The sequence below is a fragment of the Pagrus pagrus genome, assembly GCF_965226575.1.
Source record: "Pagrus pagrus genome assembly, chromosome: 6".
NCBI classification, from domain to species: Eukaryota; Metazoa; Chordata; class Actinopteri; order Spariformes; family Sparidae; genus Pagrus; species Pagrus pagrus.
Window position 1 is genome coordinate 13,966,154 of NC_140190.1, and position 14,826 is coordinate 13,980,979.

The 14,826-nt window shown below is 41.8% G+C and overlaps 1 protein-coding gene across 4 annotated transcripts in view; it reads right to left on the reverse strand.

Annotated features, from left to right (window-relative positions):
• The window catches only part of LOC311259106 (uncharacterized protein), a 76,964-nt gene extending 63,091 nt beyond the window's left edge, over positions 1–13,873 (reverse strand). For 2 of the 4 annotated variants that reach the window (XR_014622820.1, XR_014622821.1), the window contains exons 1-2: positions 13,766–13,873; positions 11,765–11,886 (exon numbers count right to left, since the gene is read on the reverse strand). Coding sequence is in view for 1 of the 4 variants with exons in the window: in XM_084355976.1 (XP_084212102.1) it covers positions 11,765–11,886; positions 13,664–13,676 (135 nt within the window). In the remaining 3 variants the exon portion in view is untranslated. Of the gene's footprint in view, positions 1–11,764; positions 11,887–13,579; positions 13,706–13,765 lie in introns of those variants that run through there. The other 2 variants (XR_014622822.1, XM_084355976.1) reach the window with 2 other exon arrangements.
• Positions 13,874–14,826: the final 953 nt, after the last annotated feature.

A 14,826-nucleotide genomic window follows, 5' to 3' on the forward strand; every position in this document is an offset into this window, starting at 1 on the left:
TCGTCGTTGTTTATTTTTTCATTCTTGCGACCATTTTCCATCATCTTAAGTAAATCATCACGCCTCATATTGTTCTTAAGCACGATGACCTAAGCATGACAGCTGCTTCGGTCCTGTTATTACATGTGATGGAGAGCGACCACATCCTCACGTGCCTGCAGGAAAAACCACAACAACACAGTATTTTTGCTCGTCTGGGACTGACTGCTGTTTGTTTGTTGTGTCTGTGTGTGTGTGTCTGTGTGTGTGTGTGGCATCATCCAAAAGCCGGTGAATGAAACTGCACTGGGTTGATATGAATTGAATTGGGAGTAAAAAGGCAGATAATGAAAGAGTGAGGGGAGCGAGTGAAAGAGAGACTGCAGCCCATCTGTGTGTCTCGGCCCCTGCACCGCAGGACTCAAACGGCGGGGTCAGCCCGGAGAGGGAGAGAGAGGGGGAGAGAAGAGAGGGGGGGGTGAAGATCTCTCCCCCACCAGTCATCTTCCCACAAACACAACGGCCCTTTGATTCGTTTGTTTGGACACACACATTCATGTCTAATTGTTGTTTTTCCTTTTTAGCGTACCCCACAAGGCGCACATGCATCATGCAGGACAGGCCGCGCATATGGCATCGGTACTCCTCGGAAACCACACTAAACAGCGCAGCGCAGGGCCGGCGTTTCCCATTGCATGCAGAGCAGCAGGCTCCGGCTTGCGGCCCCAAACAAGCGTCATTCTCTCTCTCTCTCTCTCTACGGAGATCAACACAGCCATAATTATAACGGAAGTCAGTGTCCGTTTTAGCATCAATGAGGAGCAGATCCAAAAATATATGTGATGCATCCGAACAAGTCGCTTGAGTCACGCATTTATCGTGGAGATTGTTTAGTAAAAAAAAAAAAAAAGAAAGAAAAGAAAAAAAGAAAGACAGAAAGAAATGATGGCAAAAGTAGTTGATTTCGTTTTTATGCCTGCATTTGGACTCATTGTGATTTGTTTTGCGCAAAATTAGGGCAATTTTCTTGACATCAATGAGGAAAAGGTTGTTTCTGGGGGGGAAGAAAACAAGTAAGATTCAATCCTAAAGCAAGTGAGCATCATCATACTTTGATTTTCACTCGCGAAAAGTTTCGGGGGTTTGATGCCATTATTGTGATCCACATGAGGACCTGCGGGGTAAATGACAGGCTGTAACTGTCTGGGCTGCACACACCAGCCGCCCCTCACTCATTTATCACAACTTCACTCCCGCACTCACTATTTCTCCTGCCAGCAAAGCCTCGTCTGACTGTTTAAAACCCATTTTCAATGTCCGACAAACGCCAGATTTCATTCTTTTTGTTCTTCCCTGATCCGTCTTTATCCTTATTCAAACATCATTTATTGTTGCTACATTATGCAGGTGTATGAAGGGGTTAAGAAAACAATTGTCAGTCGTTGTAGCGAGCGCACAACAGCATGAAAGATGCACCATGCAGTCAAAGCTGAAACACATGTTCTCTATTTCCATACAGTCCCTGATGCTGCTGTGATTCATGGACCAACTCCTGGGCCACCAAATAACATCATCCATTACATAATACCCACAGACTAGAACAAAAATCCTGATTTTATTAATATAATTTGCTGCAGATAATTGATTTGAATAGTAAAAATCAGACCCAAAAGGTATGAGTAGGATATTTATTTATTTAAAATACATTTATTATTAAATTAAATAAATTATAAGGTTAAGAATTTACTCATTAAAACTGTGGTAATAAACAAAATAAATTAGCCTATAAAAGGGCTCAAATATATGAATAATAATAACTATAACATTTTGGTCATAAATGCATTTTTTCCATTATTTTTGCCACGGTTATTAAAAAAATCAGTACCCAAAGAGGAAAAAAAAAATCCCTTACAGCTAACACATTTTACAAATGTTACATCAAACAGTATGAGCTGCATGTCGGTACAGCTGAAGTCCAAGTGGTGTGCTGGCATTAATTTATTTTGTCAAATTTAATTTTCTCCCAGAGTGCGTCAGGGCCAATGAAGCCTGGATTTGGAGGGATGTTTGTAGTTGTGCTTGGCAGAGAAAAGCTGGCTTGTTTCAACATTGCACGACCTTGTGTTTCAAAGACTACTTTTATTTCATTTTTTTAAAAAACATTTTTTAGCTCCTGAGCTTTGCAGGATTTCCACAATGTGGCGAAAGCTTCGATAAATATCCCGGGCTCTATGGGACGATATTTATTACAGTGAAATATTCAAATTCACACCAGAGTTGTGCAGCGTCTCCTTTGGTTTATTCATTTCATTAGCGAAGAAATACACCTTTTATGTGAACATTTTTTTGAAAAATAAGGAAAAATGTATGAAGGTAAAATATTGTTAAATAATTTCAAACATAAATCCAGTCCAGAAAAGCAAAATTAAGTAGCGAGAGGTCAGAGTGAAGGCGTTTTATTTGGAAGAACTGAAGGCCTTAATTAAATACGTCTCCCTCAGGGCAAATGTGAAGCCAGAATGACCTAAGCAACATGAATTTCGTCTGAATACATTTGTCTGCACACATGCCCTTGGTTAGGTCGTCTCCTTTTGCGAGACTTCCCACAGATTCTCAGCGTAACCCAATCTGTCGACAATCAATACTCTGCCGAGAGCCTATTGAATAAATACATGATTCAATTATTTGGAAAACTAGGCAGCATGCAGCCGCTTTTTTCATCTCATCAGAGGAGGAAATCTAATGTAGAGTCAGATCTGGCGTCCGCAGTTTTGCTCCAAATCTTATAAAAGAAAAGAAAAGTGACGTCTTAGTGCACCCTTTGCATTATTTTTCAACACCGACGTCCATAAACATTTACATTTCAGCACAGGGGAGAATTTTCCAGCCAGTCTGTCCCAGTGTGCTGGTAGCAGAGAAGCAGGTGTTTTCTCTTGGTTCTTGAAGGGTCCCACTGTGGGCTTAAGGACTCTGTCGTCCCGGGTCCCCCATTCTGCAGGCCTGCTTCACCTCCTCTCTCTTCTGGATAGCCTGCTGCTCTGCTCTCCCCTCCCTCCTCCTCCTCCTCCTCCTCATCTTCCTCCTCCTCCTCTTCTTCTTCTTGGGCCTTTGATCAAAGCTGGCCTCTCTGCCACAGTTGCCCATCAGGGGGCTCCTCACCCTCACCTACAACAACACTGCCTGCTGGGCGTCCCTCTCTGATGCACACACATGGGTGCAAACACACAGGGGCAAACGCAGGAACCCACACATAGAGACGAAGCACCCCCCCAAAAAAACTACGGATGTTTTCAACTCAAGAATTATTTTGCATTAGTGCGAACGAACTACAAAGGAGGAAAAACAAGCACATGTGTGAAAGAACAAGAGGTGTGCATGCGTGCGTCTCTCTGTGTTTGTGTGGTTATGTCAGTGTGCTGAGTTTAGCACATGGGTTCACAAATTCACACAGGTTCATATGTGTTGTTGCCAAGTGAAAGAGACAGCCGATGTTATCCAGAGTGCATGCTATGCTGCGACTGAGCAAACATATTATGCGCTGGGAGCTGCGTTTTCCACATACAAACAGACACCAGAACAAACAAGCAGCACAGCTTGCTTACATGTGTAGGACTGTACTTGCTTCCACCTGTAAGCTTTTATCTGAAGGGCCTGGTGCCCGAGTTACTTCCTCTTCTGTGCTTGACCTCAAAACTCCTCTCATTTGGCATGTGTACCCCCAATTATAGACATAAGAAACACTTTGGTCTGCCTTCCAGAGGCACTGGGAGCGTTCCAGCGCAGAATTTTCATAAACTCCTCTGTTTTACTCATCTTGGCGGTGAATGTTTGTTGACTTCTTTTCTTTGTCTTACTGGATGGAGCGCTGTTGGTTTCTCTTTGGAAATCCACTGTTCTTCTCCAGAACTGGAAGTAATCCTGTCGAAACATCTGGTGATGACTCAGGCTGCATATCAGATACACATCACATGTGATTCATTATCCTGAGGTTGGCCTGTCCCGGGCAAATTGGACTTTGTATATTTTCAGACAGTCCCATACATATACATGGGACCCGGCTGTGATGACACATCGGCGCGATGAAAGTGTTTCCAGTGTTTGTGTCCTGGTTCAAAGGGGTTGATGGGTACCTCCACTGGTGATGTGACACAGGAAGCACCTTGGGCCAATCCTCTCCACCCTCACCTGCGCCCCAAGCCCCCCCGTCACCCTGCTACCTCGACTCCCCCCCCCAACAACGCTGGGGTCAATTAACTCCTTAAGTGCCAATTAAAGCATGAACTGCCTCCCGGAGGTTGTGAGGTAGCACTTGGGGTGGACGTGGCGCAAGTGGCCACGGGGCTGAATCAGAACAAGTTCAAAAGGGTTTTATTCCCTTAAACACGATGACAAAGCACAAGGTTGGTCATTGTGGGAAGAGTGATGACCTCAGTATAATTAACATGCCGTCACCTCATGGTAACAGAAAATAGACAGATCTCTTCCAACCATTAAATGGTGCTTTATGTTTTACAAATTCCTTTGGCAATTATGACTTGAAAATGACATGCTCAATCTTTGAATACATGAATTTTGTTATAAAGCTTTATCATAATTCATTAGGGAATATGCCTTCAGTGTTAAAATTGTTAAACCAGCATTTTTCTATTCACCTGCTGCTAGGGGCGCACATATTTATTGGCTGAATGGTACCAACTGCTATCGGAAAATACGGCGACGTTCACTGATAGCAGTGGCCGATGTTTATCTGTTGTATGTTATCAGTTTTGTTATCAATTTTGGCCTGGCACATTCATGAGCTACTGGTTCTTGACATGCCTGCCTTTTCGCGCATGAAAACGCAAGTTTAGTGACACTCCCACTTGTTTTAGGGTTAAATTGCACTTGACTTTTTCTTTACATGTAGAATTTGGCAAATAAGCTTATTAATGTCAAGTAAAATTGCCCTAATTTTGCACAGACAAATACAAATAAGTCTATCTGAATATGATGAAACGGAAATCAGCTATCTTGCCATAATTTCAATGTTTTTACACATTTTTTTTCATGATTGTGTGACTTACGTGTCTTGTTTGGATGCAGCATATGTATTTATATATTCAGGGCTCTTCTCCATCAGTTAGGAAGAATATTTAAGTACAAAATTAAGAATGTTAAAAAGTAAAAAATTCTTCTCATTGAGTAGATAGATGTATATTTTTCTTCTAACCCTTTATCATTTGGATAAAGGGTTAGAAGAAAAATCATTTGTGCTCTGTCAGAGATAGTGTAATGAACGGCTGAAATACTTTTAGACAGTTCAGTTATTTTTGTAATGAAGATTTCATTGTTTTCCTGCACAAAAGGTAAAACAGCAAAAAAAACATTGGTATCGGATCCAGCCTAACCGATCGGCCAGCAGAAATTATTGGCCGATGTTGGCCTGACAAATATATCGCTCTCAGATTTTAAAAACACTTTTTAAATGTTCTTCATCTGATACAGTTTTAGGCAATGCAATTAGGGGATTGTATGAGGTCAGAGTAGGTAATCAGGGTGGAAAAAAATTGCATAATGGCGCATGAAAATCAATTTAATCTCATTTGTTAGTTAGCCTGTCTTGGTCCAAACTTTTTGGAAGCACATTTTAAACTGATTATTCTTTTATAAAGTGATGAGGACAAAAGTGGCCATTTCAAAAAAGTGGTGGGGACAGTGTCAATAACACCTATGATATGTAGAATACTGGCCAATTATCGATCATTTCCTGATATCGGTACCAGCCTATGCTCCAAAAATCCAGTATTGGCCCAGAATTGCTAGTGCCTCCCTACATGTAGCAGATACAAAATAAACCCTACTTGGTGCTCATATATGAGTCTACAGTATGTAGATATATAGCGTATTTAAATACTGCAGTTGCTGGGTGGATGGAGGTTACCGCCTCACAGTGCCAACAAGTTCAAAAAAACACAGGAAAGTCTCTGAAAATCATACTTTTTCTTTCTGATACCATCAGAGTTATTCTGACTGGGTTAACCCAGCACACCTGCCACTTCATGCAGGTTAAAATACACGGTAAGAATTATTTCATATATGACCCAAATCTGCCTCACATAGACACAACTACTGTTAACACCTCTAGCTCTGTGCTGAGTACAGTGTTCTCTCTATGTGATTTTTTTTCCTCCCATGAACCCCTGCTGCTTGCCCGGCCTGTGCTTAAACCTCCAGCGGTCAGAGTTGAAGGGGGAACAGGGAGTCAATGAGGTGAAAAAAAAAAAGCTTGAAGGGCGATATCCATACCTCTTCAGAGGGGTTAACGTACAGGACGAAGGGCGGATACATAAGTAGCAGTGCATGTCCATGTAAAGCTCAAATGTCTCCCTTGTAGAGTTGAGGTCAATTTGCTCTCAGTTTACTCAGTTTAACCTGTAATTCAAAACTGTAATTCATTAAATGATTAAATACACGTATTCCCGAGTCACTTGCTTAAAGGTTAGTGCAGCAATTTTATGGTTATTTTCCAACTTTTACTTTCAAGAAAATGCACGTTAGGTTGACTTAGAAGTGAATTAAACTTTGCTGCTTTGCAAAGGGGAAAATGATTTCCTGTTTGCAAGACACGGATCCAAATCCCTTCTGTTACCTATACGTCCCTCGGAGCAGCTGCGATCCAACTTCACTACTATCCCTGCTCCCAGCGAGTCTGTGCTCGGGTTAGCCTTGGCCCTGCTCGCTCCCCACAGGCCCAGTTATTGGACGTTTTTCCTCCACATTTAGGACCAACAGTCTGTGTCCCTGGCCAACCCCCTCACACTGTGTTTACCCAGGCTGGACGCCACCTCCCTTTCAGCAGGTTCACATGGAGTTCTGGGGTTTCAGCTTGGCCGAGTGACGCCCGTGTCAAGAAATCACATCATCATGACACGGCAGAGAGGGCAGCAAGAAAGCAACATCACCCGTTGACGTAAAAAGAGAGGCTAAAGCAGCTAAGGGCAGACTTTAACTTTCCATTCAGTGGGTAAACAGGCAGCTTCACAGGAGGAATGCAGGGAAGGAGGGCAGCCAGTGAGATGAAACAGGTCAGAGTAAAAATATAGTCTGAGGTCGTGATGACTTAATGATGTAATTCTTGCTGAGTGAGTAGGTTAAGCTTTAAGATGTAATCTATCTCACCTTTTAGGCATCTTAGTGAGACAGAGGATAATTAATGTGAGGCAAAAGTTTTCATAAGCTCTGCGGCTTCCAAGGCATTCATACAAATGTTATGTGAGACAGGAGGAGAGGGGAAAAAGACACCATGGGAGTGAAGGCTGTGAGGAGGAGTGACACAGAGGAGGAAGATGAGGAGTCAGTGGAATGTCCAAGAAAAGACAACAACCCCAACACAAGTGACTGCAACTGTTGGGCATTATCATCCTTTTACATGGGCAGAAATTCCTACCATGCACAGGCACACACAAATGGACAATCCAAAGAATGCTGACAGCAACTGCTGCTGACAGCAACTGCTCCTTCGGTGTTGAGAGGGAATGTAAGGAATGGTACTGTGAGGAATTTCAGATATCTAAAGCAATCTTTCACTTTCCTCCTGGTGAAGGAATTCACGCTCTCACTGTTTTCAGAAAGCACCGAACATCTGAGACTCATTCATCAACTAAAACCGCTTGTGTGCTATCCTGGATCAATGTTCACACTACACTAAAAACAAGAACAAATTCTTCTGTTCTATATGCAGGAATATAAACTTAAACCAGCAGCATTTTATAACATAATACTCTCCACTCTCTCTCTCTATCTTTCTGTCTCTATCTCTCATCTCTTCCTTTGCTGAATGTTTCTTCTGGCACTCGGCTCCCCCGTCTGTGTGCATCAACAAACACAAGAGGAGGAACCAGCAACTGTATTAACAGATGGCCAGAGTCAATAAAACACACACAAATCAAGCACTGGACACATCTGTTGGACGGAGAGTCTGACTAATCTTTCTGTGTGGTTCGACCGACGGGAGTGATGGAATCGCAGCAGCTCGGCCAGATTAGAGGGGACGGGGCAGATCACCCAGGGGACAGCAGGCAGCTTTGTAATGGATCGTAGAGTGGAGATAAAGCCCGATAGAGGCCAGGGGGGACATGTTGTAGTCAGATAAAGTCAGTAGCGTGGATAAGAGCCAGAGAGAAATGTCCTGTCATGTGTCCATTAGTTTACTGTTGAGGGACTTTAAAAAGAAAAGTGTTAATTGAGACGTTATCTAAGTCACAGTGTTTTTGACAAGAAAGTGTCAACACAGGAAGTTAAAGACATCCTCGACCACATAACACAAAAGACAAGGGTAGGGTATATGGATAAATTCCTCTATCAGGGTATATGTAGTTTTTACATTGTGATATCAATACAGTTGATTACAATTGTTACAATTTTAGAGACGATTTTCTCATTTTGCTATGCCACACCCAGAGATATTAAAAGATAGCTACCATGGTATATAGTTTGAAGATTTCTATTGTGTCACTGTATATATTGAGGGATGATAACCGGACAGGCATAAGCAACGTCTTCTGTAAAATGTATATATATATAGACCAAATGAAAGCTCTTGATGAGCTGCATGATAGCTGCAAAAATACAAAAAAAGCAAAGAAAAGAAAGATGAATAGTCTTACCAATCACAACAAAACAGAGTGGGACCAAACAAATATAATATACGCTCCCATGTGTTATATTTCAAGTCCTCAAAACAAATTCAAAAATACTCATCAACAGCTGGTTCGGACTAAGGTCAAATCCTAACAGCCATTCACATTTATGGATGATGGGGTGACACTTGGCATGGACAATCAATACTTCAGGGGTGGCCAGTGCCAGCCCAGGACCCTTTCTGGACACCCTGGGTAAAGATGAATGTCATTTGGTCGCTTGTCGCTATGACCTCTGGGAAAACATCAGACGACACGTCAGAAAGTGAGTAAGGAAGTTGGCAAACGGGACTAAAAGTAACATGAATAAAACTTTGAAACAATACCTTATCTATGAACATTTCAGTCAGATAGATGTCATACTGTGTAGTCGCCTATAAAGCTGGTCAAATGTCGCTATCGAACACAAAATACATCAAAGTATGCAACTGGTTTGGTGCTAAACTGGCTCACTGCGGATTTGTGATTTCTAATGTAGCAGCCTGATGCTTCAAAACCCCAATAAACTTAAAGTGGCAGAGCAATTAGGCTCAAACAGTCCTAATGGATATGTCAAGTTTGTTGAACTATCTGGAGCAAACGACTCACTAACTGTGCGACAGAGTGAAGTATTCTAGCTGCTGGTTGCTGCTAATAAAATATACATGAAGACAGTGATGAAGAGAGAGAGATGGAGAAAGAGAGAGACTCAGAGAAACTTAGGGGTGGGAATCTCACCTCATGATTCAATTAGATTCCAACTCAGAGGGCTACCATGCGATTACAGTATAAAATTATTGATGCATGTTGATGATTTCTATGATTAATTAACACTCTCGCTCAGCCACCCTTACTAAAACCCAGGGAGTAGTCTAGCGTAGAACGTGAACACACGTTTTACGTCCATTACATTTCACCATCTAATTGTTTCAGCCGTAAGGCAAAGACAACTCGGTCTTACATAATATTTACAGGCAATCATCCAGTAGAGAATCTGGATATATTTTCTGGTTATTGACTTTTTAAAAAATATAAATTTCATTTAAACCACCAAGGTTAAGATTATTCTTTTAGAGGTTTGATTAAATCAGTTAATGTGTCCTCTTAATGCAATGCACATGGAAGCCACTGTACTGACATGTCCACTCCAGCAGTCTCATGCGTCACTGGAAAGCCAAACATTACCAGTGAGATCTAATTGGGAATAAGCCATTATGGAAGGGCGAGCCCTGCTAGTCACTGACTAGAGAGATGTGACAGGGTATGTTGAGGGGGGTCTGCTGGTGATTAGAGGGAAGGTTAATGCTGCACAATGTTAATCCTCCATTTGTCTGAAAATATATCAAACAAAAATGTACAGCAAAAACGAAATACCAGTGAGCTGGCTGGAAAATAACGAACAACTGAAAAAAAAAGCACCAAACATCAAACAGATGTAATCAGATGAGGTCGATAAGCATTCGGGCTCGGTTAATTCCCAACAAATTATCTAATCCAGATGTTGCACTCTTAGTGTAAACACAGTGCCCTGCAGAATCATAAAACAAATAAGCATGAAAAAGGTTTAAAGTTTCAAACAGAGCCTAACCCCGAGCCGAGACCTTTCCACTGCGAGAAAAAAAAGAAAAATCCACAGCACACACTCCCCCTCTGCTGCCTTCTTGAAACAGGAAAATGTAAATATGGTAATATTTAGCACGTGTTTTAAAACAGATCGGTTTTCTCAAGCAGGGAGAAGCAGAGAGAGAGAATGAGAGAGAGAGGCAGACAGGGAGGGAAAAGAAATGAAAAAACCGGCCCACACACGATAGAAGGCCTCCCCAGATTTGTGTGTGTGTTCCAGTCTGTGCGATGTGGACAGGCTGCGGCTTCCTCTGTTTGCACACAGTTCCACCAAGAGCTCTGGCCCCGGCGCTGATGGCCTCGACACACTCCGAAACACCAAACTGGATCTGTCCCACTGTGAGTCTAGAGAGTCAACAACAACTTAACAATAGGAAAACACCACTCCAACGGGTCATATCATCCATCTGTACACCACAGCCATTTTTCATGGGGAGGGAAAATAGGAGGTGGAAGATAAAAAAAAAAGGAGGAGGGAGAAGAGGAGAGAGAAAGAGAGAGAGAGCGCAGAGGGAGGAGCAGAAATGGAAACATATGGATGTGTTTAAGGACCACCAGGGAAGGGAAACTTGTGCATTTTCGCATAAACCCCGATAAACTCCAAATATGTAATTACACGGGGTTTAGGGCTTGTCTGTTGCCGATTCATTCAGGAATTTCTGGTTACGTCTCTCTGAGATTTCGGGTGTAACAGGGCTCTTTATCGTTCTCAAGTGGCGGATCTGCTCAGCTTAGTTGCGGCCAAGCCTTCCACACACACACATACGCACACACACACACACAAACACTCAGCCCTGAACCTGCTCAGTGTGAGAGTGCCATTGTCCCCCCACCTATTTAACAAGGCGGTGTGTGAAAGAAGAAAGCAGTCAAAAGAAATACCTCCAACTACATAAAAAAAGGCAAAGGAGTGGGACCCCTCATAAAATACCTGCAGCACGTTTAAAGGTTTCATCACGTCGCAATATTTATAGTTCTTCAATTCCTTGTCAGTGTTTGTAGCCAATTTGTTGTGCTCCAATAAATAGACTGGCCTATTTATCAGCAGACCACATGGCAGTCATTTATGGAGGCTAACAAGAGGCAGATGTGTTTTGTATATGTTTTCACATGCAGGTTTGACGCGCTGACAGGCCGAGACAGATAGCTGAGATGTACAACCTCTGTCCCCGGCTGCAGTACCGGCTGTAAACATCAGCTCTGATTAGACCGTGGAAAACACAAACATACCTCTCCGGCCATCCCTGAGCCTTATTTGTCTTCCCATGACAAAGGACTTTGATTCATATGCTGGCTGCGTCACTTTGACTGCAAGCAAGACACGCACTGCACCTTTTCTGCTGCCTGTGAGGCCTGTGCATGTGTGTGTATGTGTGTGTGATGTCTATCCCTGAGTGTAAACACAAACTGTGCCTTATGTGTGTACATTTAAAAGTGTCTATTTCTTTGTACTTCCTCGTGTGTGTGCGTGTTACGTGTGTGTGTGTCTGAGTGTTGCCAATTACCCCAGCTATAAATACAAGATCCCCATCCGTCACTGAGTTTCTGGGTGGCTGCAGCGCCGCCATAATTGGTTTCAGATGGTCACCCAGATCCTTCTCTCTCTGCTGCAGCGCCATCGCACCGCCTGTGTGTGAGAGAAAGCCGCAGGGGAGAGCGAGGTCGAGAGAGAGGGGGAAAAAAAAGATGAGTGACAGGAGTGAATAAATACGGAGCGAGCACAGGAATAAACAAGCAGACACTAAATGTTTCTTTTGTCCTGCGAGTGGTGAGCTGGGACAGGAAAGAAAAAGAATTTGACTTGTTAACTCAATAAGTGCTCATGGTTTTGTAGCCGGTGTTTTCATTTCGATGTGATTTATCAAAATCAGATGAGGTTTGTGAGACAGGATATTTGGGTCAGATGTGATATAAATGTTGACATGTTTTCTTATCCATTATGAATACATGTGGAAACACAAAATCACATATTTTCTGCTCATGCCAGCTTGACAATAACACAAAAATCATTATAAAACATATTTTGGTTGCTTTTAAAATGACTTTAATAGTATTAAATCACCGTTATATACATAGTTAGAAAATAAAATATAATGGTGATAATATGATTTCTTAATGAGGCTTTTTGCAATTCATTCAGTTGACCCACCATGGCAATTTTCACTTTAATGCAATGTTACACAGGGATTTAGTTGAGCCGGGCTTAAGTGCTGTTTCTCTATCTGGTCCCAGAGGACATTTGATCAATGGACATATTAACAATAAATTAGCAGACCTATCGATTGACAAAGCAGAGGACACTGTGGCTCAGTGACAGCTGGTGAGCGCCTCAGTCTGAAAAGGTTGGATCAAAGAGGAATTACACACTAGAATTGTGCCTCTAAATTCAAAGCCTTGTTGGTAGAAGAATAGGCTTCTGTTGTGGCAAATAAAAAAAGAGTTTGACCTTCACATGGCAATTAAACAACATTCACCAATGACAAAAATCAATCCAATGAATGCCAATACATTTTCTAAGAGGCCCTGTCTTCATTTATTGCTTTATCCAGATTTACTTAAGTGCTCATGAACACATCATTTGACATTTAAATTCTCCCTGATCTTAGTGGAAGTCCCTACAATGAGATATCCGAGTGGGACATTCTTTGTCGCATGTTTTGTTTAGGCTGAAACTTTGGTGTATATGTCTCAGTCTGGTCTGTCTTTCTGTGGTTGCTGTCTTTTCTTATTGGTGTTGTTTTGTTTTTGAATATGGGGTATGTGTGTTTGCTAGTTGGCTTGTACTCGCCACATTGTTTGGTCTGTAAGATGAAAATGAAACATAATAATTAAAAAAAAGAGTGCTCATGAAAACCAAACAATTGTCCATTTATTTAAGCAATTCATTAGAAAATTATATATTTATTAAGTATTTTATTACATAAATATATCACATATATTTAATATATAAATATATTTTCTTACATAATGATGTATTTATTCATTTATTTGGGCATTTAATTAAAAATAATTCAAGTACTTAATATATTTCACTGTGGCTCTTAAAACCCTCCATACAACAGGCCTATCTTTTTTTACTAAACAGTAAAAATCTGTCTCTAAACGACATGTAAAGCCAAAGTATTTTTTGATAGCGGCCTGATATATTTTTAATAGAGATGTTAGCTTCCTCTCCATGCTAGGCTACACCTGCCTGGCCCTTGCTAATGCTTATGCTAGGCCACTGTGTAAAATAGTGGTGTCACTTCACAGCAGACTGCTGCAAACAGCAAACTTCTACGTCAAACGCATGTCCACATGACAAAATGTGAGAAAATTACCTTCACTACGATTTCTCGCAACAAACTCTCCCTACTCCCACAACCCTCTTCTCACTGCACAGCATCTGTGTTGGCCTGGGCTACCTGTTTTCATCATGGCCGTGGGAAAGCAGTGGAGAGGAGATGCAGTTGTTTTCTCTCTCTCTCTCTCTCTCTATGGTTCGTGTTAATGTGGAGGCGGCTCACCAATTATTACAGACGTTTCTAGTCGGCGGAGCCAAGAGCATGCGGACACACAGGAATCCACCGCCGCCGTAAATCCATTAAATCCCTCTCATTAGAGCACGAGCCTCACTGCAGCGAGGCGGGACGCGGAGCAGGGGGGCGCGTGCTGACTCTCACACCGGGTGTCGCCCTGCCCTCGCGCGCGCCGCGCCTCTAATTGCTGCGTTCTGTTGACAACAAAAACAACAACAACAACACACTGCGCTCATTTCAACGCCTGGCTGCGACTCCAGCAGGGGAAGTATTCACATCCTTCACTCAGGTAAAAGTACAAGGTAAAACTACTCAGTAACAAAGTACTTGACCTGAGTATTATTGAAAAATGTACTGACTCAACAGTCACTGAACATTATACAGTTAGCCTAAAATTGTTAGCCTATGAGTAAGAGGTGCCTAACTGTTGTTACTTCAACCTATAAAATAATAAATATTTACAAGCTTTACACATGCTTCCTTTGTAAAATCTACTTACGTGTTTAAGAGTAAAAAGTTATATTCGTAGTATTTGCCTCCAGTGCAGTGAGTATAAAATGGCATGAAATGGAAATAGTCAAGTCAAGTACAAGCAGGGGTGGAAACGGAAAGTCTGTACCCAAGTACGAGTACAGTTACATTAGTGAAATATTACTATTTTACAAGTAAATCTACTGGTATTGAAATAATATGTAAGTAAAAGTACAAAGTATTCTTCTCAAACGCTACTCAGAGTATTAGTTACTTTTTAACCGTCAGTGTTTAATGCTTTGTCAGTAACAGACCTTCAATCAGAGGTGTTTCTGTTCCTCCACATCTTCAGTCTGAACTCCTGCTCTGTTCTGCTCAGTGGTCATGGTCACCCTTTCCAAACCTGCACCTGCTGCAGAGTTTTGGGGTTTTTTTGTCAGTATGTCAGGGTTTTTATTGGCCCATTTGTAATCGGATAGCCTTATTGGTTGTTTTTTTAAATTGTAAAATTTCAAAAAGTAACTAAGTAGATTACATGGTGAAATGCATATTAAGTATGAGTAAAATAACAGACTTAC